This window comes from Vidua macroura, chromosome 4 (genome assembly GCF_024509145.1).
Source record: "Vidua macroura isolate BioBank_ID:100142 chromosome 4, ASM2450914v1, whole genome shotgun sequence".
NCBI lineage: Eukaryota > Metazoa > Chordata > Aves > Passeriformes > Viduidae > Vidua > Vidua macroura.
The window spans coordinates 19,879,803-19,906,500 of record NC_071574.1 but is presented as its reverse complement, the minus strand read 5'-3'; the positions used below and the strand labels follow the sequence as shown (position 1 = coordinate 19,906,500).

At 39.8% G+C, this 26,698-nt stretch overlaps 1 protein-coding gene across 1 annotated transcript in view; it reads left to right on the top strand.

Annotated features, from left to right (window-relative positions):
* The window catches only part of TECRL (trans-2,3-enoyl-CoA reductase like), a 58,399-nt gene extending 32,728 nt beyond the window's left edge, over positions 1–25,671 (top strand). Inside the window, exons 3-12 of the mRNA XM_053974886.1 lie at positions 470–514; positions 1,816–1,919; positions 13,802–13,917; positions 15,941–16,046; positions 17,157–17,229; positions 18,990–19,033; positions 22,966–23,023; positions 23,905–23,990; positions 24,399–24,444; positions 25,544–25,671. Coding sequence (XP_053830861.1) covers positions 470–514; positions 1,816–1,919; positions 13,802–13,917; positions 15,941–16,046; positions 17,157–17,229; positions 18,990–19,033; positions 22,966–23,023; positions 23,905–23,990; positions 24,399–24,444; positions 25,544–25,671 — 806 coding nt within the window. The remainder of the gene's footprint in view (positions 1–469; positions 515–1,815; positions 1,920–13,801; positions 13,918–15,940; positions 16,047–17,156; positions 17,230–18,989; positions 19,034–22,965; positions 23,024–23,904; positions 23,991–24,398; positions 24,445–25,543) is intronic.
* The last annotated feature ends 1,027 nt before the right edge of the window (positions 25,672–26,698 follow it).

Below are 26,698 nucleotides of genomic sequence, written 5' to 3'. Positions count from 1 at the left end.
CCCTGATTAATCTGTGGTTGAGAGCTAATACAAGCTGCACATCCCTAGTTAGGCTTTACATTCCTAAATGGGAAACACAAAGTCCTGGACCAGACTCTAGCACGGGCATATTTTTAGAAGGAGGGGCAAGGCTGATACATTTAGTACTGAGTTTTGGCAAATACAGCAATAAACAGTATCCTCTCTATATTTCCCAGAGCTGCACACACAAGTTGTGCTGATGGAGTGTTCAGCACTGAGGTTTGCCCTTCCAACACTCAAATTGGAGAAGGGATTTATGCTCTAAGGTGTATATTGTGTGCTTCTCTCAGCTCTCTTGTATTCTCTTTGTATAGATAAGACCAAAAGAAAGGTGTTTTTATTCCATCTCACTTCTGTAGCTATCAGCTGAAAAAAACCCACCCCAAACCTAACAGAAATTCAGCTTTTCTATCATGAAATTAACAGCCATGCTTTGTGATTGGAACAGGTCCCCAGTGGTACCCATCCCGTGTTGGCCTGCAACTAGAACGCAGTGAGTATGCATATGGCTGAATACAGCCACCTAATGTATTACTAATTACTAATCCACCTAATGTATTACTAATCCTGGCAGATTCTCCTCCTCACAGCATTGCTCTCTCTATACGTGTTATTGGGTGAACTGTTGGTACATTCTCATCAACTGACATCAATTCTTAACTTACTAGTTTTTCTCATTAATAAAGGAACCTAATGGTTTTCATAACCACTGAGTGAAATGTTCCAGAATACAGTGTATGATCTCACAATGAGGACAAGGCAGTTTTAAGCCCATTCACTCCCTTCCTTCCTTCACTGCACTACCTGCTTTAATATTTGCTCACTGCCACACTAGAAGATGCAGCTGGCTGCCAGAGGCAGACTCTGTGTCAGTCCACAAGTTTTTGGTGGACATGGCAGTGGAAAACAAAGCTGCCAGAGGCTGTTTGGTGTTTGGTCTGTGGATGTGTAGAATTGCAAAGCCATAGAAAATGAGACTGATGGGTGCTAAATTCCATCAGCACCTGATGGAATTTAGCACCCTCACTGATGTAAACAGTCAACAAATAGATATTGAAAGGGAGATCATACATAAAGAGCAAAAAGGTGTTGCAGCCATGGCAACATCCTGTGCCAGTGGCTGTTAGATTTTTCCAATAGCCAGCTCACCGCCTATATTAAAAAAAAAAAGAAAACCAAAGATTGTTATTTCATGTGTCTGCCTGCACACTCTAGATCCATTAGGACTGAAAGCAGATGCCTCAGAATACTGCAAACAGTAACGAAATGCTCAGATACACCTGGTCTACCTAGGTCAGATAGCTAGCAAAGAAATCTTGTATCATGAGCTTTTCCCCAAGAAGTTGCATTTGTCGTTAGGCACCGCCTGTTGTAAAACAGCCTGAGAATGCAAATGCTGCAGCACAATATGTCAGTGGGGGAGAGCCTGTGTAAGACAGACTTTGCCATTAGTCTTGCAAGCCAGACCAAGAAGTGCTCTGTGGAGCTGTCTGTGTGATTGCATGGCCTTTCTCTGATGGGCCACATTAACAGAGACAGCAGCGTACAACTGTCACACTTTGATGCCCTGTGTCACGGCACTCCCACACTTTTGTTAAAATGGGAAGAGAATAACTCTCATGGAAGAGCTCTGAGTTGCTAACCTGGAGAATAAGTACCAAGTCACCAAAGTAAATCAGAATCCAAGCTGGGCCTACATCTGGACCACTAGCAGGGCAGCCTCAGCACTATGCTGAGCCCCCAAGAGGGTACCTGTTATTCACGCCATCTCCTCTTCCATTTTTGTCATTGCAGACGGGCCCTTTTTGAAGGATTCCATCAGCATCCAAAGCCTTGCCGTCTCCTCCATCATTACACTGTATTTTACAGACCTGGGTCAGCAGGTTGGTTGGACCACAGTAAGTATGTCCTTGTAGCAGTCAGCATGCTACATCTTAATGGGCAATGTGTTTTGGCACCAAGCTGCTTCAACTTCCTCAGCCTGTGCTTCCTTATGTAAAAGGGTGTAATTAGATTATCAGCACTCAAAACAGAATTAAATGGAGAGTGAGCCAAGTTATCAAGATGCTAACTCTGACTTCCAATTAAGGATTAGAAGGGGAACATAAAAATATTGCCTGAGGAAAAAAACCCAATTTTAAAAAACAGTTTTAGCTTATCTTGGGCTCATATGCCTGTGCAGAACTGTAGCCAAATACATTAATTTTCTGAAAGACTCCTCAGCTTTGAGAGTGGAAGGATATTGTAAAGAATAAATGGATCTCTAGTAATACTGTTACTAATGCAGGAAAAAAATTGGATGGAAATAACTTAATCTTTGTTCAAGCAAAGAACAGTTCTGAGAGAGGCCAAGGATTCCAGGCAGAAGATCCAGCCAGGATCAAGAGTAAAAACTTTTTAATCTCCTTGTAAAACAAAAGCATTTGCCATGACAACAGTAGCTGTCTTATGCTGTATGTAGACCTGGTTTGACTTTAGTTATTTTCCTATGAGCAGCTGTTGGAAGGTCAGGGTGTTGAGAGAGAAGCAGTACATTTCACTCAAATAGGATCTAGGGAACTCTAACCCTACAGGATCCTTTGGGAAAGTGAGAAGTGAAAGATTAAATTCTTTCACAGCCCAAAGACAGAAGACAGTAGAAGGGTTTGAAAGGACAGTGAAGGAATGGGAGAAGAGACCTTTCCAATGTCCTGCAGCAGGCACATGTGGAGGAGCTGAGAGGAGTCTCATGATCGCCCTGACAAGCTTTTGCTGCAGTTTGCATGTAGAGCACTAGCTGAAGTAACACACAGCCCACATCTGTACAATGGGTAATAAGATTCCCAATTTCTGCAGTGAGAAACATGGGTAAGACAGACCTTCTGAAAGCCATAAAAGCTATGGTAAGACTATTCATAGCAATGGAAAGCAAACCACCGATTGCTTGCTATTCCTTTAATGAAGCAAGTGAGTTTTTTCCTAACTGGCATGGCTGCTGATCAAATTATTAGATTCTTACCTCAGCTCACAGATCCCACTCTGTTCACATGGTGGGACTACAAGCCACTGTCCTTCCTTGGCTGTGCCTACAAGGATGGAGCTTTTGAGTGTCAGATATTTGAGCAGCTTGCAGGTGATAGTCCAGTTCCTCTCTCTAATAGGTCACTACAGGCTAGGAAGAATTCCTAAAAGTCACTTGGAATGGACATGCTACTTTACAGTTCCTTACCTGCTGAAACGTACACTCAAGGTGAAGGTTAGTGCCACAACAGTAACCCTTGACCTGGGAAAAGTCATCCTCTGGATCAGCTCTATAAGGTCACATATCCATCTCCTTGAGATCACACGCATTTCTCCCTCTCCTGAGCAGCACAAATTCTGGCAGCTTTTAGTCCCTGTGAAGAAGAATATGACCTGTGTCCATCCTTCTCAGTTCTGAAAGGATCCAAATTCTCAGGGGGTGACCAGCAGTTTACTTCAGTGGAGCTAGAGCATTTCCCACTGTGTGACCTACCTGTTTGAGTAGAGGTCTGTGAGTTTACTGAGGCTTTACCCCATCCTGATTAATGGCATACTGGACCAGACTAGTTAATGCTAGTCCTGTTTCCTTCACGAATCCATTCCACCACCTCTCAACCATGGAATTTCCTTGCAAAGCAAAATTGTGATTACTGCAGCTTCCTGTTTGCTACAATTAAGTAATCTGCAAGAACCTTATTTATTCTCTCTTTTCCTGGTGGTTTATGTAGCCTAAGACAGTAACATAACTAAAGCTTAATATCCCTTTATAAATACTGCAGTTATGACCAGGAGTAGGTACTGCATGCAGTGGCATTTTTTATGAGTTAATCTGCATGCAAAAAGTTGACTCCATGAGTTTCTGAATATTCATCTTATCCCATTCTGCTCCATATTCTAAATTGTCTCCATTGTCAGTGGGAGAAATCTTCTTCCTAGCCACGTCATTTAAACATTTAAAAGATACTTTTATATTATAGCTAGTCTATAGCAATAGAGAAAAGGTTCACAGAAGACTGCATTCTAACAACAGCAATTAGAAATGCATTTGTACACAGGATGTGTAGTTTTACTGCCATTTTTACTGTCTTTAGATCTCCTGTGCTCCCATCCCCCTTGATGCTCTACCAGATTTATGCACACAGTAAGGGAGGCTTCTGATTTAAAGGTTTGACATTTAAATAAACAAGGCACAGAATAAAAATATTATTTTCTTGTCAGCAAAATGACAGCTAAGGTACAAAGGGCCACATTCAGGTCTGGACTCCAAAAATAGATACAGAAGAACATGGAGACATGTTGGTTCTCCAGAAGTCCATGCATTGGGCATGGGTCTGTCTAGGGGAGCACTCAGCACAGAGTTGGGTTTTGTGGGGTTGTGTCACCTCACTGGAGGTCACACTTGAGAACCAAGGACACCAGTGTTGGGGATTTACACCAAGACAACGACTTCTGGTTTTTAAAAGGGGAAAACAGAATTGACCTCTACCTCCTGGGAGCAGTGCCCTTTCCAAACATTGTAAAATAAAAGGTGATGCTGCTGTCTGTTTCCAAACAAAGAGTTTGCGTATCAATAAGTCTGGGAAAATCAAGACTTCCCTTTTGGAGCATGGACAGCCTCAGGTTTACAACACTCGTCACACTCCACCTTGGCAGCTCAAGGCTTTGTTGTCTCCTGTTGCCTACTTAGACCCTCTGCCAGAGGCTGACACCTTGCAGTAAGGATGTTTCTTCCTCCTTCTCAGCTTTCCTAAAACACTGTTGCACAGTGATCAAAATATTTTTGGTGTTTTGTGCTGTGAAAGGCCAGACTTCCCCTGGGCTCATACTTCCCCACAGCTCTGAGATGGGCTGATCAGTTTTCAACAAGTTCTAGAGGTTGGATTGCTCTGATGGAGGGAGGAGGACAAACTGGGGTGAGGGATTTGTGATTCTCCTCCACTGGAACAATTATTTGTCAGTCTCTTTTGAGCATTGAGGCTCTTTTCTGGGAGAAAAGTAGATATTCAACCTCAGCTGGCTCTTTTAGAAGAAAGGAGGCCCTCAAGGCTGATTTCCAGAATATAGTTCAGGGACCAAACAAAACCTGTTTCTTAGTACCATGAAATTTGTTATAACTCTTGCTCTACTCTCCCTTCTTTTATATAAAACAAATATTACCTGAAACACATAATTTACTTCTGCACAATACTTACCAATTTCTTTACCCTGCCTGGAGGGCATAATTGAGGTTTGCTGACTGATGCTGCAGAGATACTAATGGGAGCTGAGTTTATAGATTTGTTCTATATGGCCCTGTAAAGATTTTACCCCCAGGGATGTTTGAAATTCCCACTACTGGAGTGATGGCTTTTATTTTTAATCTCTATGCAATTTTGGGCCTAAGCATGTTTGACAGACATCTCTTTTTACATAACTGCAATGTGGCATGGTGACTTTTGGAAACATGGCTGGTGTTTAACTGCTAATAATACACACTGCTGCTGTAGTGAGAAGAAGAAAAAACAGAAAAAAAATTCATTCTTCTGGCTCAAATTCACACTGCTGCTAAAGCTTCCCTTATTTGAGCAAAGATTCAATTTCTGATTTATCAGCTTCTGTTGTCCTGTTGCTACCTGGGCCAGCTACCAAAAGGATCCAAATGGAACTGAGAAAACAGCATAGAACTGAAAAAAATTTTTACAACCAAGCCTGTGAATTTCAGAAAAATAACTCTGAAACATAGGACTTCAGTAAATATTTTTTGTTACTGTGATTTAAAATTAGGGATTGCTTAAGTACTTTGACTCTTGAGGGTTTTAAAATAGTAAAGCTGGCAGCAGAACTGCTCCACTTAAGATTTTCCAATGAAAAGGATTCTGCTCAATTTAGAAATGTGGAGACTAATACTTCTTTAAACCCAGGAGCATCTTTGAGGTCTGAAAATCCACATTTCTCACTAATTGATCTGTTCTCTCCTGTCTGGCAAGCAAATTTATCACCAAGTTAGACATTGTGGGAAATGAACAAGAAGCCAGGAAGGGATCTGTGTTTGAAGCTCTGTGGTTATGCACAGCAGGTGTAGGCAGTGGGGAAGGACAATGAAGAGGTGCTGTTGTTCTCTCAAGGAGAAAGCAATGTTTTGGTCAGTGTGGTTCTTTCCCTCTTGCATCAAAGTTTTCGGTCCTGTTGATGAACAGGGGAGCAGCATTTTGCTCTGACTGCCAGGCACAGCTCAATCCATTGGTCCTGTAAATGTGAAACAATCCCAGGATGTCTATGGGATGATTGTGATAGGAAGCAATTTGCATATTGATAGGTTGGGGAAAAAAAACAGCCAAACTGCTGCAGACTAATTTTCTCCACCTTCTCTACACTGAGGTTAGACCTGGACTCCCCATGTGGAACAACTTAAGATATTTTCTCTAATTTGGGAACAGAAGAAGAGACTTAAGTAAAGGTTTCAGTAGAGACTTTCAGTAAAGGTAAAACCTCTCAATGGGATGTAAGAGTACAGACAATTACAACAGAAGGAAAAAGAAAGGCTCTGAGGAGTTTGAAGAAGTGTGAGGACTGGGAATCCCAGCAAACTAATGAGACAGTGTAAAAATGATAAGAGTAAGAAAACTCATATTATCATAGTTTAGGAAGGAATCTGAGGTCCAGGTAAGAGAGAGCTGAGGATCTGTTTGATGTAGAGGAAAATGTCACTGAATATGGTTCTCAGCAGATACATATCAGGGTTTCCATATTTTGTGGCCAATTCAGACAGAATTAGTCATGGGACTAGGACCCTACAAATTGAATAACACACTCAGGGAATTGTGGATACCTGAAAAACTTTGCAGAAGTGCCAAATAAACAGAAAGTTTGATTCTGTGTGAATCTGCGGGTGGACTAAGAACAGCTACAAAAAAGTGCCAAAGACAGAAAAATTGTCAAATTGTTTTTCATTGCTAAGCCTCTTGGATCAATAGATAATTTGGTATAGAAGATGATCTCCAGGAAAAAAAAGAAGTCACTATTTCCTTGACAGCACGTTTTCCAACTACAATAATTTGTAATGCAAAGCACCTGTTTTACAGCTAACAATTTGTACTTGGCAGAGGTTTCTGCTTGAACACACATTAAGTGTTGCTCTGCCTTGGTACAGTTGGCCAAGTCTTGAGCTGATCCCAGTCAAAAGCTGAGAACTTTTTAAAACATTGTGACCTCTCATAAAGGCAAACTAAACACACAAGATTGCTCTTATTTTTCATTTAATTAAGTCTAATATTTTTCAGCCTCCAGGGTTATCAGGAGAGAACAGCTTGCCTTTGCCTTATTTCTTGTCATGGTTTTATATTGTTTGTGCCTTTCCTTGGGCCACACATACTTCTGGCTCTTTGTTACTGCCCAGTGGCAGCATGAAGTGAACTGATAAGGGAAGAGGAGATCTCTGAAACTGCCCAGCTGGCTGATTTGGATTCCTCAGATGCTGCTTTTAATGATGCAAACAGTGTTGTAATAATTTCTCTCTGATCTCAGGAACAAATGCCACTAGCTCACAATGAACCATGCCAGAGTGTCAATTTTTCAGTTGCCAAAGGGAATTAGAGAGCTACTAGAAAAATTAATTCTGAGGGTTCTAGTTACTGTTAAGCACAGTAAAGACTGAAAGACTGAAAGACCTATGCCTAAGTATTTATACGGATGCCCTTGAATTTTTACCCCTTTGCACCCTTTGAGTGCAAAAATAAGGTAGAAGGAATTCAGTAAACAAAAATAGAACAATATGTTTCTTTCAGTTTTGCATAACTTTATGCTTAAACCCTTCCTGCTACTTAAGGAACAAAGAGCCGCTTGATATACAGAGCTGGTAAATGTAGACATTTACCTATTTGTATTCAGAGTAACTGAGGAGGTTGCCATTTTGTCAGTCTATGCAAATTTGAGCAGTTTAGTCCCTCTAGAATGCATAAGCCCAGCACAATTATTTTGTATGGGGAATTTTGCCTGACCCCATCCAGGGTGTGAGGAGAGCACAGAGAAGAGTGAACCATAGGGTGAACCAGTGCTCAGCACAGTGAACCAGAGACTGAACCAGTGTTTGTGAGGACCAGGTGCCCCTTTGCCCAAGTCACTGCCCTTGACAAGTCACTGAATTTCTCTGTATTTCAGCTTCCAAAACATTGGCAAGAAAGTAACGGTATTTTCCACTTTCCAAAGTTCTTTGAGACTTCTGGATGAAAAGCACAGATAAGGTTATTTACAATAACCAGGTGTTAAAGAAGCACTATTTTGTTTATGCAGCTACATAGCAGATGATAAATACACATTTTAAAATGATGCACATTATAAGGCAGATTTCAAAATGCTGTCAAAGACCTGGAAAGATTTGGCAGCAAATCTGAACTCACATTGCTGTTTGGTTACAAACAGAACTTGAATTCTTCACTGAATGTGTATCGGTACAAACATATACAACATAGATGTATGTATATGCATAAGAATAACATTCGTGAATTTGCAATAATTTTCCATTTTGAGTAAGAAACATGAAATGGCTTTTAGTCTCAGGGAAGAATGCTGACCATAGTTAGAAGTGGTCTGATGTTTCAGACAGGTCAGTCTTAGGAGAAGAGACAGGAGGAAGTTGGGATTTCACCTCCCTTATTTCACAGGCCTGACTCAGGGACTAAAAGCATCCATTGCTGTTCATGCCCCAGCTCCTGAAACTGGACAGAGTCAGCTGCAATTTGCCTATAAAATCCTACAGCAAATCCATCCCTATGTCTAGTATTTACAATAAATACTGAGCAGCAGCGTGAAATACTCATAAACACTGAGTCCCTACAAAATCTGTCCAGACAAGGGACATTTCAAGTGCCCCTCCACGCACAATTTAAGTTTTGTAGAATGGATGATCAGTTCTGTGAGAACTGGAACAAAAAAGTAATTGAATATTCAAACAGCCCTTAAGAACTGTATTACCAGACACAAAATTGCTGCTGCTGTGGATTTTTGCAAACATGAAAATACAAAACTTTTACAAAGGTGAAGATTAAGGGGAGGTGCTAAAATTATGCCATTATCATCCCCAGGTAACTATATGGCCTTTAATGAGGTAACAAAGTGTATGAAATAGAAATTAAACTAGAAATTAATAATGTTTCTTAATGATCATTAGCTCAAGAGTACTTAGGGCTGGGATTGTAAAATGAGTCTAAGGCAATTATATGCTAAGTTTAAAGTGATCTGGGGACTTGGGAGGATTTAACTGCCTGTTTCTCTTGGGTTTCTCTGAAATCCCAGCTGTGTTGTGTACAGTCACACACAGCAATGGTCTGTCTGTCTGCTGATAGCAGGAGATCCTCCTCTTTGTGCAGTATGTACTGTGCCAGTTTGACCTTGGCTCCGACCTGCAACTACTGCCTTTGTCTCACATTTATCAGAGAAACTAAGCCCTGTCCATTAGATAATTTATAAACTGCAGCTGCTTTTCCATCAGAGTTACCCAGGACATGTTTGAGCTGTTTTGTATCTCTTGCTGGGCTGAGGACTACAGACAGCAACCCAAAGTCATTGTCCTGGCTGCAGGAATTACCCTCATCCCATGCCCTCTGTTTCCATCCTGACATCCCGTGGGCAGTGGAATAGAAAACATCACAAGCAGCACTGGTGACTGGGAAACTGGCCCTACATGGCATGGAAAGAACTGCAGGAAGGGAAGTCTGGAAGAGGCTGTATAGCCTTTCCTCAGCTCTGCTGCTTGTCATAAATGAGATAGTGTAAGACTATGCCAAAAGGCAACAAGATAGGGTGTGTTGTGTGATATTACACAAAGGGCAGGTCATAAACATTACAGAGAGGAGTTAGCTATGCCCTCATGTGAAGATACTAATATGTGGGCTATTCATTTATAAAGATTTGGTTGGACCTTTTTCAGATTCCCTCCACTCCACTGCCTGTGTTTACAACTTCCTTTTGTCCTGTTCTGCTTTTTCCTGACCAGTACACATGGTACTTTAACTCACATGAAAATCCTTTCTACTCTCTTTGGCAGACCTGTTGGGACAGTGTCAAGCACTATGTCACCCCTAACAGCCAGAAAATCCTTGCAATAACTTTAAAGAACTCTTTTCACCTCTGCAGCATTCATACTTCCCTAAATATACCTCACAAGGTCTGGGATTTTAATTCCTGGCTTTTACTCTGTTCAGCAATTTGTTCCTGGCATGATGAACTGAATAAGAGATAAAAGAAGAAGGTACAATCTGGCTCATGCAAGATGTGTTGCTGATTTGCAGATTAGCTCTCTCGTATTGTTTTACCTTTTGTTCCATCACCTCTTGGATAATGGAAGCTCCTACTTAGCTCTCTTTTGACTGATTTCAGATCTCTGTTTTGATGTTTACGTAGTAGATATTTTCAGTTTCGGTGTTGCTGAATCAGATCTCTGAGGACTGATAAACTGAGATGGTTAAAGAAGCTTGATTTTAGCATCCTGTATGCTGACCATGCTGGTGAAAGTTTTGATTCCAGAATGCTTTCATTTAAGAGCACTTTCTCTATGTTACTGAGAATAAGAGGTCTACAGAGTATATAATGTCAGACACTGGAGAGGAGAGAAGGAAGGTAAGAGAACTGGACACTGTGCAAGATATGAAGAAGAGTGTACAGATGTGGAAAAAAAAGGCAATCTTCTGTTTTATCTCTTCAGGGAGTTTATGATGAGTTCAACAGTTAAATCCTATTGAGATATGCTCATTGTTATAGAGACATACTGCTCCTCCAGGGAAAGATATTCGTGTTTATTATGGATCACCATATTTGGTTGTACCCAATACATCAAAATAATCTAGGCAGGACCACAAGATGGTAAAGAAAAAATAATTTTCTTCTAAATATTGGGGTTTGGTGTTTTTGTTTGTTTGTTTTTCTTTCTTATTTTTACATTTATACAGGGTAAATGTGCTCTGTGTTTTAAATTATCACTTTTTAAAAAAATAAAATTATACTTTTTTTTTCAGAAACAACAAGCTCCAATGTTATTACTTTCAGGCCTTTGTTTAAATTGTGATTATTATTTTTGCAGAGTGTGTCAGCAGAGATTACTAATTTTGAGCACCTATATGAATGATGGATTGACCTGATCCTTGACACAAGAAGTAACTCCCCAAGCCCAGCAATTAGTCAGCTACAGGATGAGTATGAAGATACTAGTTAGGCTTAATTGCATATAATCATTGAGAATCAATAGTAAAAGAATGGTGCTTGCCCTTGATTGCCAGTGGGTAGAACCAATAATTGTAATGTTGTGTTAATTTAAGACAACTTTCCCATTCACCTGCTTGAATTCATGGGAATTTATAGCACTTTCTCTGCCTGCCTTTCTGGAACTTGTTTTTCATTTATTTCAAATTAAAAATCAGTAGGCCAGAGAATGAGAGCAGTGATCACAGCATGGGAGATGCAACAGAAGGAAAGAGTCTGAAACTTACCTAAACTAAAGTAAACTACAGCAAAAACTACTGCAGCAAATTGAGCCTCATCCTCTAAAACAGAATGTTACTGATCATAGTTAAGATCAAACTTGGTGATCTTAACTATGTGTCAGTGTGACTCAGTTATGACAAAGGCAAGTACAGTCCTGTCTGCCAGACAGTGCCCAGTGTGATTGCAAATCTCATGGCTGACCCTGCACCATCTGCCTCCACTTGGGTGATGTGACTGACACGCAGACAAGACTGAACCCTGTCCCCACCCTGAGCACCCTGATGCTGCTCCTCTCCACACACCCCAGCTCAAGAGCTACTGTGAGTGCTCTCAACTGCTTCTCTGAGTTGCACTCATGCATCCCCCCTTCCTACATCAAACCCCATCACAAGGATTCAATTTTCTTGTGTCTGGAGCTTTGGCTTTTAAAAAGAGACTGGTTTTTTTACTAAATCTCGAAACTCTCCTTCTCTTTTCAACATCTGAAATCAGTGAGAGGGTAAGGGAGGAGCACTTGGTGCAGTTGCAAGTAAACACAACTTGGTGCTAAGTCCTGCCAAACTTTTCCTGGCAGCTTTGTAATGTGCTTGTGCCAAACAGATGTTGAAAGCTGGCAGTTATGGTTGTACTTTGTGGCGCAGCTCATGGCAGAGAGAAAAAGCTACACTGAACAAAGCAGCTCATTCCAGGCTCTTCCTCTGACCTGCCCAGACTACATTACCTGCACCTCTGTCCCCTACAGCACCATGGTCTAGATTTAGTGTATTAGGCTTAAATAGCAGAGGCCATCCCTTACAGAATTTGCAGAGTGCCAAACACAGTGGACTCACATTTTGGAACAGATCCATACAACTGCTATCAGGACAAAATTCTAATAAGCCCTTGGCTGTGAGGTATTCCACAATGAGTGCTCTTGGACTCCTGGATTAAATATTTTTACACACACACAAACACGCACCTGCTCTTGGGATCATACAGAGTCTAAATGGAGCACAGGAGTCATAATGCCTCTTGGAACAAAAGGGAATTTAATGTTCCCCTGGTAGAGAACACTTAAGTCTGTTGTTACTTTCAGGGACTGTCCTGCTATAAAAGGATAAAATTTCAAAAGGTTTCCTCCTCTAACAGAGGAAAAGGGAACCTAATTGCCAGATATTCCTGCAGGAAAACTTTTCTCTTCCAGTGTTCTTCTGAAGACTGATTAGAAGAACAGCCTTCTGGGGGCCAAATACTAGTTCTGTAAAAGGTGGTCTAAAGTCAGTGTTGCTTCCTTAAGCCACAGGTGTTTATTCATAACAATTCTACAACAGTGCCAATAGACACCATAAAGCCAAATAACTCAACAGTTACAAATCTTTCTCCCTGAAGCAATGATAGGCACTTGAGCTATGATTTGCCAGTCATTGTAAATGTGTAGGACTACACCACTTCCATTTTATTCTGGGATTCAGTCCAGTGGTCAGTGACAGGTGATCAAATCTAGATGTCTCATCACTCTAATGTCATTTTACTTCTTCCATCTGTGTGTGGCCAACTAAAAGCAATACAGACTGTACCTAACAAAAGTCAGACATTAAAACTGAGGGTGGCTCATGTCATCTCCATGACTGCCTTCTCTCCCTGCCCCTCCTCTCAGCTCTCTGTGCCTTGCAGGGGTGACAATGGTGAGATGAAATGATTTCTTCTTTGTTTTTTTCACAGTAGGGTAATTTGTCCGATCTGCCCACCACAGGCTATTTCTGCTGGTACCTGGACAGGGAGGAGAACCACACAGTAACCAAAAAAGAGCTCAAAGCACCATGCAGGCTGGTCCTGCTCTTCCATCCTCCACCAAATTTCAAGCAATGATAGCCTCCCTTCCAGATGACTCTACAAGCTACCAGGATTCAAAGCTGTGTTTATTTCTGTCATGCCTGGTTGGCTTTTAACTGATGTACTACTTAATTGCAAAAAGCACTGGCAGAAAGCAAGCTGCCTTCAGTTTCTTGGCCTTGTTTTTCAGTGTTATTTAGATTCCAAATAGGCACTTGATGGCACAGCCAAAAATATAAAGAGGAGATAACTGTGATATTGACCACCTTGCATGAAGCATTCCTGACTGGGTTAATGTTCTGCACAGAAACTTATCTCTCATTTCCTAGATGGATTTTGCTCCTTTGCTAAAGAGACTGCAGAAGAATCCCCTATGTGTCATTTAAGTCCTGAAAATGAAGCCAAAAGTTATTTGAAGGATGAATAGGGGTTGTGGATAGGGATATTCTTTCTCTCGCACCTTTCCTGATACAATTTTCTACTCTGCCACAGCTATTTTATTTTTCATTTCTAGTTTTTTCTAACAGAATACACTGGGCCTCTTCTCATATATCTGCTCTTTTACATTCGCCTCTCGACTATATATGATCAAGTGGAAAGCACGAAGAACTTCCGCCACCCCGTGGTTCAGTAAGTGACACTTGTGGGAATTATTTTCCTGGCTCATGAGAAACCAAAGAGATGGAGATTGCATTTCCAGAGCTGAGGATGTTACAGGGGGTATGAGGCTGCCTGCCAGGTGTCATATTCAGTTATTACCAACACCTGTTAGTCATTTTAGCAACACACATAAGCTTGACCAAAAATGGGATCCCAGCAATGGTCACTGCACTTGGTCACCATGGAGATGCAGTGTTTTCCCCAAATACTTTGACATCAAGTCAAAAAGAGAAATAATAATCACAGTGGGTAGCAACCCAAAGTCATGCTTGACAGAGAGGACAAGACTTCAGGTAGCCCACTCCCAGTTGCCTTAAAGCACGTTCCTGCTCTTGAGATGAGCAGCATCAGCATCCAGCACAGAAGATAACTACCCCCACACCAGCTCTCACCTAGGCACAGGAAGGAGGAAATTCAACAGGTGTGCATGTCATGAGTCAGGTCAAGAAACTCAAAAGAAGCATCTTCACAGGACGGCGGTAGAATGCACCAGGCAGATTGGGAATGTTCACACTTAAAGGAACTTTCCTTCAGTGGAATTGTCCCCATTCTGGGTGATTAGTGCCTGGCAGAAGGGTGACAAGTGATCAAGGAAAGCCTGTCACCTGCATAAGCTGGACCGCTTATAGGAGGGTACACAGGCACCTAAGAGGCTCAAGGACTGTACAGCTTTCCCACACACTTCCACACTGTGATTGCAGAATCAGGGTAACTGGTACACAGCAGAGAAATATACTGAGTAATAATGCCATTTACAGATGGAGGAACAGGCACTTGGAGAGACATTAAGGGAGTTAGTGGAGCTGGGAATGAGAACACAGAATAATTGAATTCAAATCCAGAGCTGCAAGATACTTGTCTTCCTTCTCTTGTGCATATGCTTAAAAGGAGAGAGTTTCTGGCAGCACAGAAGAACCTGCAATGCCTTTGCCTTCTTTTATGTGGGCAGGGGTTGTGCAGAATCCTGCCAGTGACTACTCCTTAATGGGTTCATCTGAGGTCCCCATCCTAAGCCAAATTAATTTTAAAATTTCCACCAAAGCTGGAAGTTTGCTCCAGGCTTTGGATAAGTCGTTAATTGTTCGAAATTCTCTTAGCTCAACTCTCTCTGGTTTAATTACTTTGGAATTGTTTAATCTTTGACTTTAGCTACCATACACAATGCATAATAAAATTATTTGAGATTTCACATGCTGAAAACCACTTTTCATTTATGTCTTATAATTGGTTTACAGCAAGAGGGGCTATGGTAGTATGGTAAATGTAACCAAGATAAAATGCCATCAGGAATCACTCCTGACATTTGTTTCTGAAACTCAATCACTATGAGCTGCAGCTCATTCTCGGAAGGAAATCAGCAATGCCTGTTATTGTTTCATAATCTTCCTCAAAAGAGAATCAATATAATAATTTCTACCACAATTGCCTCATTTCTTTATAACAGGCAACAAAAAAGCCATCAGAATGGATTAACTTGCAACAAAATCTCATTTTACGTCCACAAGGAAATGAAACACAAACTACCTCCATGCAGCTACTTGAGTTGGCAAAGGACAAGGAAACGACTCAGAAGATATTCAGAATGTTTTTAAATGTCAGACACATCCTACAGGAGCATTAAGGTGGCCTTAAAATGTGGGAGACATCTTCTGGAAAAGCACGTCAGACGCCTGGCTGTATACGCAGGTGTCCTGTCTAAATCTCTTGTCAGGACTATGTATCACATTCAGAGCTCGAGGAGCTCTTTTTATTTCAAGGCTAGTAAAAATAAGTTGCTTCCCTGCAAAATGCAAGGAACTTTGTCTAACACTGAAAATTATTCCATTAATCTTTGGTTCCAGATGCTTCAATTAAGACAGTATCTTAAATCCCACAATTTTAATGTGACTGCAGTTTTGGAATATTAGGTCTTATTCCTTTAATGATGTTAACAGTGAAGTAATAAAAACAATCTTTCACTTACCTTAATTTTCTTTTTTTTTTTCTCTTGCAGCTTGGCCTGCTTCTGTCACTGTTTACACTATATCAGACATCTTCTGGAGACATTATTTGTTCACAAGTTTTCGGAAGGGCACACTCCTCTGAAAAATATGATAAAGGTGACAATATTTCTATCATCTTGTGTAAGAGAGAATATCCTCATATCAAATCAATCCTTGGAAGAAGATAGGAAAATATAAATTAATTTATTTTGTAGCTCCAGGAATTATGTTTAGTGAAAATGCAGATAACAGGACAGATTTCAGGACCATGTCCCCAAGGATATAAATTGAAATCAATGTCCATTTTTGCTCCTGCATGTAAATGTCCACTTTGACTCATTCACCCAAGGGGCTGATTATCAAGTCCAGTATATTTTTCAGACTCAGTGCTGTTTTATGGTGATAAAAATTGTTGCTGCTGCTGCAACATCTAGCAGTGTTGACAGAAATCATACACTGCTTCCTTGGTGCAATATAAATACAGAGCAAGAGAGACAGCCTTGTGCAAGGGAGTGAAAATCAAATTACAAGTAGGAAAAAAGCATTCTCCTTCTGTAGATGGAGGCCTCAGGCAGGAAGATACTGAGCTGGCCAGGTCTTCTCTCTTCCAAAGCCTCCTGAATTTCAACAGTGTGTCATTACTCACAGGCCTTCTTTTCTTTTATTTTACATGCTCTATTTTGGCCATTATATATCACCCCTCCATCCCATTCAGTGTGATGTAAAGACCCTCCCTTAAAACATTTAGGATTTTGGTGAAGGAGATTAACACATGGCTATGATACAGGGCTTCACTTTTACTCTTTCTTGTTTTGTCTGGTTTAGTGTTCTGTTTGTCTTGCTCTATCTTGCTTGGAAATGCCGAATTTCAGGTACAGTAACAGCTCAGCTGTGTTAAGCAGCCCTAGACTTGGAGAGGGCCCTCTATAGCACTACTCATAGAAATGTAATAAGCAGTAAAATCAAAAAAGGAGAAGACAAGTGCCAATTCCTACAACAGGAATAAAACACATTCAACACAGTAATAAAAAAAATCTACACTGTATTCCAAATTTATTTTTTATTGGCTTCACAGCATCTTAGAAAGATCTATATTCTAAGGCTCACCAGCAACTGCAAAGCCTTTCAATGGTCACCCAGGTTTTATACTTGGCAGAATTTATACTTTTAAAGTTACAGTTTGCACTTCTTTATTGCCCTTTCAAAAAAATTATCTGTCTGTTCCAGGGCTGTGCCTTTTACTGGGGATTCACATCCTGGATTGCATACTACATCAACCACCCACGGTACACGCCGCCATGTAGGTATGGGTAGGACACAAAACTGACAAACTCGCTTTGAAAAAGTCTTTGCCGTGTAACCTGAAGCTCTCCAAAATCAAGAAATTGGTCCCACATTAAATCTAATGGCTGATCCAGACAGAAATTAGTCTTTGTTCCCTGTCAGGAGGAAGATTGTTGTGTTGGAAGCACCTCTGCTTTGTGACACTGAATGTTCATGCCTGTTCAGCAGTGGTCAATCGCTGTCCAGTTTACAAACAGGACATTTTGGACAAGCAGAGAAAACACAAAGATTAATATATTTTGCTCATCTTTACAACATTTGTATTAAGGAAGGCAGGAGAGAAATAGAGCTGGTTGCATTTTCTTGAAGGAGATATTTATTTGCTAAAGATACATCCTTTCCATGAAAATTAAGGTTTTTTTTTTTTTTTTCCCCTGAGAAACCAGTAAAAATCCATCACATACTGCTGATAACACAAAGATTTCTTTTTTTAATTTTCTGATTTCATCCATCATTTTGTTCCGTCTTATCATGTTTTATTGTTGCACTGTTGCTACTTCATGATTTTTTTCTGTTTGCTCTGTGCACTTTTGCTTCTTTTGAGAATAATTGGCACAGATTTTATTTTCTGCTACTTTACTTTCCTTGTTATACCTTAATCTTTCTTTTCCTCTGTATCTCAGATTTTTATATGAACTTCAGGGCAGAAGCATTTGCTTTGCTACTTTTATTTACACTTAGTTAAATTGCTAAGCTTTTTCTATCAAAAATTTCTCCTAGATGACACTTGCTTTTCTTTCAAACTAGCACAAAAGTTATATTTCAAAATTATATGATTCATTGAATGACAGTTGGACTTGGTGCAGCTTTAACAATAATGCTGCAAAAAATGCAGAAACTCCCTAGACACAGCTTTTAGCAGTCTGGGCTATCAAATCAATAAGTGCAGCTTCTTTATAGGGGAAACTCTTTGTTCAAGACATAAAAGAGGAAGCATCCAGAAGAAATATTTCTAATTGCTTGCCACTGCCTTAAAATGTCTTTGGCACCACAGAGGAGTCCTGTGCCAGCCAGGAAAAAGGAGTTCTCAAAAGTAAAGGCTTGATGAGACATGTCCAAGGCAAGTGAGGTATGTACACATGGTTCGTGTCCTCCAGCTATGACCAAGGTTTGCTTGGGAATTGTAAATGTTTGGACATGAACATGGTAGAGCGCTACACTGGTTTGGGAACAATCAGAAAAAGGAGGGGGCAGCCAGATGGCAGGTAAAATTTACAAATATTAAATGTATTTCTTGCATGACTGTGAAGCAGGTAGTGGTTGTGTAGTAAAGCCTCATTATTGCCTCACTACTAAAGTAAAAAGAAGGTAATGGATAGGTTGTGTATTGAGTTTTCTGCTTGTGGAAGTAGAAGGGTCTATGGATAAGGCTGCAATTCTTGGCCTGATTTTGACACTGACCTCACTCCACTCCCCTCCTTGCCTTTTCAAAGGATTCACCACCAGCAGCTGCTTTGACAAAACACTTGGATATATGAAGCTGGTAAATACTAAAAACAGTTGGGTGAAAACTGCCTTGAGATCAGTGGTGTAAAACATTTCTAGAGTGCTGTTACTGGTTGTATTGTCTTCATACTGTGTGTGATAATATCCAATCTTTCTGCAGAGCCTGTCAGGAAAGAAGCATTTCTGCTCCTCAGCACTAGATTAATTTCATCCATAGCAAACCATGTGCATACTGTAAAATGCAATTTATAATTTCATTCTGTTTTCTAGCATTTGGCCACAAACAAGTTTCTTACGCTGCTTTTGCTTTTCTGGTATGTACAAAAATGAAGTTTTATTTATGATAATGGAATAGGATTAACTCACAATTTAGTAAAATGCAGCAATGCTTCTGTGCATTTGTGTGTATAAATACATATAAGTCCATATCCACAGCCTTGTGTAGTTTGACTGGATTTAGTACTAATCTATTAAGGTTTCTCAGTCAGGAAGTGTCCTACTAATATTTACATACACAGAGTTTAAACTGAAGTACTGTATTTGAGAGCTGTGAGAACATCATCAGCATTATTACTACTGGTAATTGTGTTAGAACACTTATATTTAGACAGAGTGAAACTTGTAGTTTTTAAAACACTGAAGAATTACATGCCAAGCAGATTTTGCAATAGTTCAGTGTACCCTGAATAACTTACATCCACAGCTATTAAAATGATATAAATAAATCCTGCCAAATTGGGATAAGCCAAGGGAAAGTGCAGCTGATGAAGGATGGCTGAGACTTCCTTCATCAAAACTTCCTTCATCATACCCAACCTGCTGTTTGAACATAACTTTATAGTGAGACAGAGGCTTGATAAGAAGTTCTCATGGAAATGTATGTCCTCTCTGTCCTCTGGAACTGCTGAGCCAGTAGCCAAAGCATCCTCTTTGAAAATCAGATACAGATCAGTTTTCAGAAATATGACAGGGTGATGGGACAATAATATGTCTAGGCTCCATCAGGCAAACACTATTCAGAAAAATATCCAAAAACTTGTTAGCAATATTTAAATGCTTTTGTAAAACAGGACCCTTAAAGGTCACAGTTTTGGCAGTGTTTGTGTCTGTCAATGCAGTTCTCAGCTTTTCGTGCTCTAGTAAGGTACAGCAAAGACAAGAATAATACTTCTGTGAAGAAGTTCACACACTCCATGATGCTCTAGAGCCAAAAGCAATAGCCCAGTACTGCAGAGACAGGAGGTTGTGGCACTGGTAGCCAGCAGTATGCCCAGAACCTTGCTGTGTGCACCCTTTTCAAGCTCAGGAGGTGTTTGAATCCAAGCAAACTGCTTGCCTGAATATTCAGTGCTGCCAGCAAAACTAGTCCTCATCAAAGTCTCTGCTTAGAGAAAGCCTTCTTTTCCTTTGAAACATCCTTCCCTGCATCAGTGTAACGTGCCCTGTAAGGAAAATGATGCCATCAAGCAAAGTCCTGTTGGGGGTGTTTGCTATAAAATATGTCAATCTCCTTAAGATCTGCATCAGCACCTGGTCTAGGCTCTGAATTCTGACAGCTCTTTTGAGACCTCCCTACCCATGGAAACTCAAGACCTGTCCCTTTCAGATCTTGTGTTGGCAGATTCCCAGACAATGAATTTAAAACATAAAAAATAAAATAATTTGAGCTGTTTTCACAGGTTTCGAAAACATATGAATAAAATATTTGGAAGATTAATTTTTTTAACCCTCTTTTAAGTCTTGTCTTTATTACACATCCTGATTTAAGTGTATATATCTGAAGCTGCTGTAAACAACAGTACTGAGTAATATGAAGAGTTTCTGCAGGTCCTCCTGAAAGATTCTCACGTTTAGAGAAATTAAGCTTTGCAGGGATGTTTTTCTCATAGGGTACACTTGGAATATAAAGAGGGGAAACAGTGTGTAGGCTTCAATATTTTATAATCATAAATAGTTTCAGCTTTTTATCTGCTGTTCTCCACTGCCTTATATTTTATATATGATAAACTGAGGACTAGCTTAAATTTAGCAGTGTTATCAATGTAGAACATTAACAGTCACATGTCTAAAGAGGGACATAAGAGTTAATCACAGCAGAATGCAGCTGCAGAGTCAAAGGTAAGCAAATAAAAATCCGTGCAGAAATGCCTTTAGCATATTTTACTTAGAATTAGTAGGGGTTAATTATAGTGTGTGAATATCTCTTGCTCTACAATACTATAGTCATCTCATTAGCTATAGTGTTTTACAAAACCACTTCTAACCACAAAACCTATTTATTTAAAATAATAGCAATCAGAAAAAAACAAATCACATTCCCAGCTCATAATTGGAAGTATGTAAATTAAAATTACATCCATTGCTATGCTTAGAGTTATAGCTTCTGATATGGTATTGTATAATGGAATTGCATTTTCTGGCCGTTTAGCGTTTTACATCTGGTATTTATAGTAGAGGATTGTCATTTAGTTGGAATTAAAAGAATTTAAAAGAACAGCAGGACTTGAACTGTAACTACCTACCCATGCAGAATAACAGCTAATAACAGGTCCATTTATGAATAAACCTGATTTAAATCTTCCAAACAAACCCCACAAAAATCTCTGCCAAAAAGGGGAAAATTCTTCAGCAATTCTTCTATCTACAATGTTCTTTCAGATAATAGCACATTTCAATATAAAATGAAATTGCATATTTCTTTCAATTAGCTTTAAGAAAAATTTGTTATGGATGACTTTCAGAATTGACTTAAAAATGACAGTTGAAGCTCTTCCTTTTTTGTATCAATTTTGTGACTTCACACTTTTAACATTTCTAGGTTTTAATTTTTCCTTCTTATTTTGATTTCTTAAACATTTTTGACAGTTGCAAAATATAGAATGACAAATTATATAAGAAAACGCAACTTTTTTAACACTGCATTGTTTCAATTTGAGAGGACAAATCAGTCTTCAAACCCAGAAATAAAGAAAAAAGTTCAATTCAGCCTGAGCTTGTACTGTATACACCATTTTAGTTTTCTTCACAGAGTAGGGGAAAAATGAAAACCATAAAATTACATAGTTGTGATGACAGGTCATCTTCTTCAGGAATTTAAACTGATTTTCCTACCAGTTCCCATTTTAAATATGGGTAAATATTGATTTTCATTCTTCAGCAGTCATAACTGATGAAGTACTGAAAGCAAATCTGAAATCAGCCTCCGCTACAGGCTGTATAACCAAATGGAGAGAAACAGTACCTCTCCCAAAGGTTTGAAATTCCTAAATGTTAGAGACCAGCTTTGAGAAATTGGTTATGGCTGGAAACAGCATAACCAGAGAGTTCCAGAACCAGGAATAGTACGGCTCCCCTCCTTCATCAATCCCTGACTACTGTCCATTCAACCAGTCTGCATTTTAGAGACTACTGCTGTTGCCCTGATTTTTAAAAATGTTAAGTTTTCTTTTATAGTTCTGAAAGTTTTAAAGTTCTCATAAAACTTCTTTAACCTTCTAATAATGTTTACATATTTGATAGTCAGAGTTCCCACACAATTTCATGTATAAATAGAATAGTTTACATATTTCTCTATGAGTGAGATGATTGATCTTTGGACCAGTGTGGTTGGAGAAGTGGTAATTCCATCCTCCAATCCACGGTCACCTTTAGAATTCTATAAATACCAGATGTTTGAATAAAACTAAATCTTTTTCTCTTCTGAACTTACCAAGCTTCTGTGTACTTGTTTCGTATCCAATAGCGACATACTACTTTTTTAATTGCCCTTTTTTTCCTTCCTGTTCTGCTGAACACCTTTGAAAGTGTATGTAGGAAGAGGGGTAGGGACATTAACTTGTGACATCTTTACAAAACCAGAGGTCATCTTTTCACCTGCTTCCTTCCAGCTTGGATGAAATCCAGAAAAAAATCAAGAAGAGAATCTTGATGAATTCCTTAGAGCCAGGAAATCTCCCTCACCTCCCCAGGGCCAAACACATTGCATGTGCTGGGCATGGGAGCCCCACTGAAAGCCTGGCTGCACAGAGCTCTGTGGAGCTGTGCCAGGGGCTTTCACCCCAGGCTGCATCCACAGTGCTCACTGGATACTTGTGTGTGTGACAGAGATCACAGGCTGTTTTTTGGAATACATATTTCCTGGATACAGAGACTGAGTTGTAATGGGGAGGGTTCTGGTTATGCACTGCACACAATTGCCACAGCGTTTTAGACATATGACTGAAAATATGTTTTTAATGTCTTGCAGATGTGTGAAGCTGGAAATCACTTTATCAACGTAGCTTTAGCTCACCAAACCAATACAGGTCTGTCTTTGATTCCTGTTCCTTAAGCTATGCATCTTCTGCTGTTGTACAGTAATTTATGTACCTACATCCATTGAATAAAGAAAGATGAAGTAGTAACCATGCCATTGGTCTAACAACTTCAAAAAATTGTGACAAGGAAACATTAGCAACACTGCTGTTGTTTCAAAACATAGCAAATTTATCTTAATTAGACACAACTGCAATTTAAATATGGATTTAAGCACTGAAGTTCTTTAAAGCATGCTGGTGACTGACATCAATGTATTTAGTTTTAAATAAGTCCCAAAACCTTCTAAACTATATTGCAGAGTTTTTAGACACATTCATCTCAGGCAAAGATGTACGTGCATATTTGCAAATACACAGAGAAAGACTCATGAATACTTACACAGTGTATATGTATGCTCTTAACAAGTTGGGGTTCCTGCATTTTTGTGTCATGAGAATAAAGATTATACAATATATACCAGAAAGTAAAATATGTTTTCAGACACTAATAGTGTAATTTCCCCACTAGAACACCCTATTCAAGAAAATACCACAGTATGATCAACTTTGCACACAGAAGTCAGTTTCTATTCTGGAATGTTTTCAAGCCTGTGGTTAGGAAACTGCTTATGTTATTTCTTGCAAGGGGCTTAATTCAGCTTAAAAGCAGCAAGAGCCAGAAAATTGATTTAAGTTCTTTCTCACTGGGATAAATACAGCTTTTGCTACCTCAAAAGATTTCACTGAAACTTTTCTAACAGGTTGTACCCTGAGAGCATTGGCCCAGGGGATTGCTATTATGTAGGCAGGCTGTGATAAGGCTCAGTTCCCCTCTCCCTGTACTGAAACTGGTTCTGATTTTCCCCACCCTTTTTTTTCCCTTTCACAAGGAAATAGAACCTGTTTTCCAAGTCCAACATACAACCCCTTCACGTGGCTCTTCTTGCTGGTATCCTGTCCCAACTATACATATGAGGTACATGCCTTTCTTCTGCTTATGTGCAAAGGGTAGGTGGTTACCATTTCAGCCTTTTTCTGCAGAAAATCTGCAACACCTCCATGTAGTTTCCTCTGCACATCCATCCTCGTGCTTCGTATATCAGAGTCTTCTTGCTCCCACAAACATTTCTCCACCAGACCCTCCTTTTCCCTCACATCACTGTCACATGGACTTTTGTCTATATTTCCCTCCACTACAGTCTCCCCAGTGATCTAAAGATTTACCACCTATCTCTTCACCCCATCCAGCACACTGTGGGGTTAATTTCTTACTATTTTTCCTCTCCCATTTCCAGTACAAGTACCACACTATTTTTTCATGGGGAGCTTGCTATTTTGCTTTACATAAAATATAGAACTAACTGTGTCTTTTTCTTTGCAACAGGCTGGGTCTTGGATTAGTTTCACGGTGATGACACAAACCCTGCCAGGTAAATTTGAAACAGAATGAAGACAGCATTTAAAGTGTTTGTGGAAGAGAATTCCAGAAATCTAAGATTTGCCAAAAAAGTTTATAGTGTATGAAATGTTGCCATCAAATTTGCCATATGAGATAAACCTCCAAGATGCTCGTAAGAGCAGCCTGCTTAGTAGAATTTGCGACTCTTCCTCAGTACTTTGCTGCATCCTTAGAGACCTAAACACTCACAAAAATATGGTCCCTGGGACGGATCTCTCCAAAACATTCATTTTAAAATTATTTTTCCATTTCAAAATAGAAATCTATAAACACTACTTGTAAGAAGTAGCCCCACGTGGCTTACAAACGGAAAATAAACAAATTTCAAAAGTGGGTTAAACTGTATCATGCAAAAATTAAATTGAAATTTTGTTTCAAAAGATGAAGTGTTCTTGGGTTTTAGGCTTTGGTATGGAAATTATCTGAAAGTTTGGGGACAATGTAGGGCTGTCCCTACAATGGCAGGAGCAAAAACATATGCAGCACATGATTCTTGCTGTAATTGTCCCAGATTAACTTGTCCAGATGCCAAATGGATGTTTCTGATTAACCACCTCTACATTAACCAAAGGATAATGAATTTGCAAAATGCAAATGCAGTAAATATTTGGTGCCTATTTGCTGGATCAGGCAGCTACTGCCTACTTGCTTTAGGGCCGAGCTCTTCCTCTACACAGCAGGGAGCCAGAGCACAGCTCCCTGTCATGGTTGGCAGCAGAAGTAGAAACAAAGTGTTGTAGTTCAGAAGTAAACTAGAAATATGTTTGAGAGAGGCCATGGGTTGAGACAGCACCATGGCCAGGGAGGCCTTGTGATATATGGATTTATGTTGGAGTCAGACGTGGTACAGGATGAGCCTAACAAATGCGAAGATCATCTGTGTGAATTCTGAGGTGGAGGCTGAGCCTTCGGCTATGGTGTATCAGCAACTGCCAGGCTGAGAGGAACTGCTGTGTTGTCTCTGCCCACAGAAGAGACTGCAAATATTTCCATAAACCCTACTGTATTTCCAGAAATAGGCACTGAAAGTACACATATGATCCTTTTCTTTAAATCTTTTTCCCTGCTAGTTGGCATCTTTGCTTTCCTGATGGTCATCCAAATGTCTCTGTGGGCCCAGAAGAAACACAAGCTGTATCTGAAGAGATTTTATCCAGAAGTGAGGAGAAAAGCAGCTATGATTCCCATAATCTTCTGAGATTGTCACCAGAGTTGGAGCCTAAGTGTACACTTCAAGAGCCAACTCAGAGTAAATGAGCCATTTCATTTAGGAACTACGTGGATCAGAGCAAAAACTACTGAATATCTTTTTCAGGAAATTAACAGGTCAAGATGAAGAGGTTTTAATTAAATGCAAAAATTTATCTCTTGAATTCTTGGTTCCTGCTAAAAGATATGATTTAATTAGATTTTCTGTAATGGAGCTAATTGAAAAGGGACAAGAAAATTACTTATATTGAATGCTAGATATTTAGCTGGTGTAAATGGGCACAGATGCTGCTAAAATTAATGAACACAACTCGTCTGCTACATTCAGGTATGGTAATTTTAAGGTTCAGTGTTAGATGTTGAGGAGAGTCTTGGATTTTTGCATCATAAGATGTTTCACAGCCTTATTTTTATTAAACTACACAGAAAAAGCACATTCTGCCTCAGATCCTCTAAAGCATCACATCAAAGGATGACCATTATGCTGTGAAAACTGTTTAGTCTAGCTTCACAAAATTTTTCTTTTTTTTTTTTAATCAAATCTCGTAGCAAATTGTTTAATACAAATTGGCTTAAATTGCTCACTGCAAAGAGGACTGTCGTTCTTTTACTTTTAGGTAGGCAGATCAGCCCCATGATCCCACAAGGGGTCCGTTTGTGACCGCTTCCCATGTTGTAACTAATTTGAGGCATAATCTTGGGTACATCATTGAGGCACACTTCCCTTTCTCACACTGAAGGCTGGAAATAGCAGAAAACGATCTGCACCAACAAGAGTGTTAAGATCCCCTTGTTCAGTGCCTGACTGCATCCAGACACCATTCACCTGACTTGTATGAAGCAGTGTGAAATCCTTGGGCACAAGGTGAAAGAGTACAGCTCATTATCAAACAGGAAAGAGATGCCAAATGCATTTCAGTCCATATCTGAACTGCCTCAGATGGACACTGCTGACAGGCTTCAGCTCCCCTTCAGCTTGGCCAGGCTCTATCTGCTACTCTGCTTTCCAGGACATT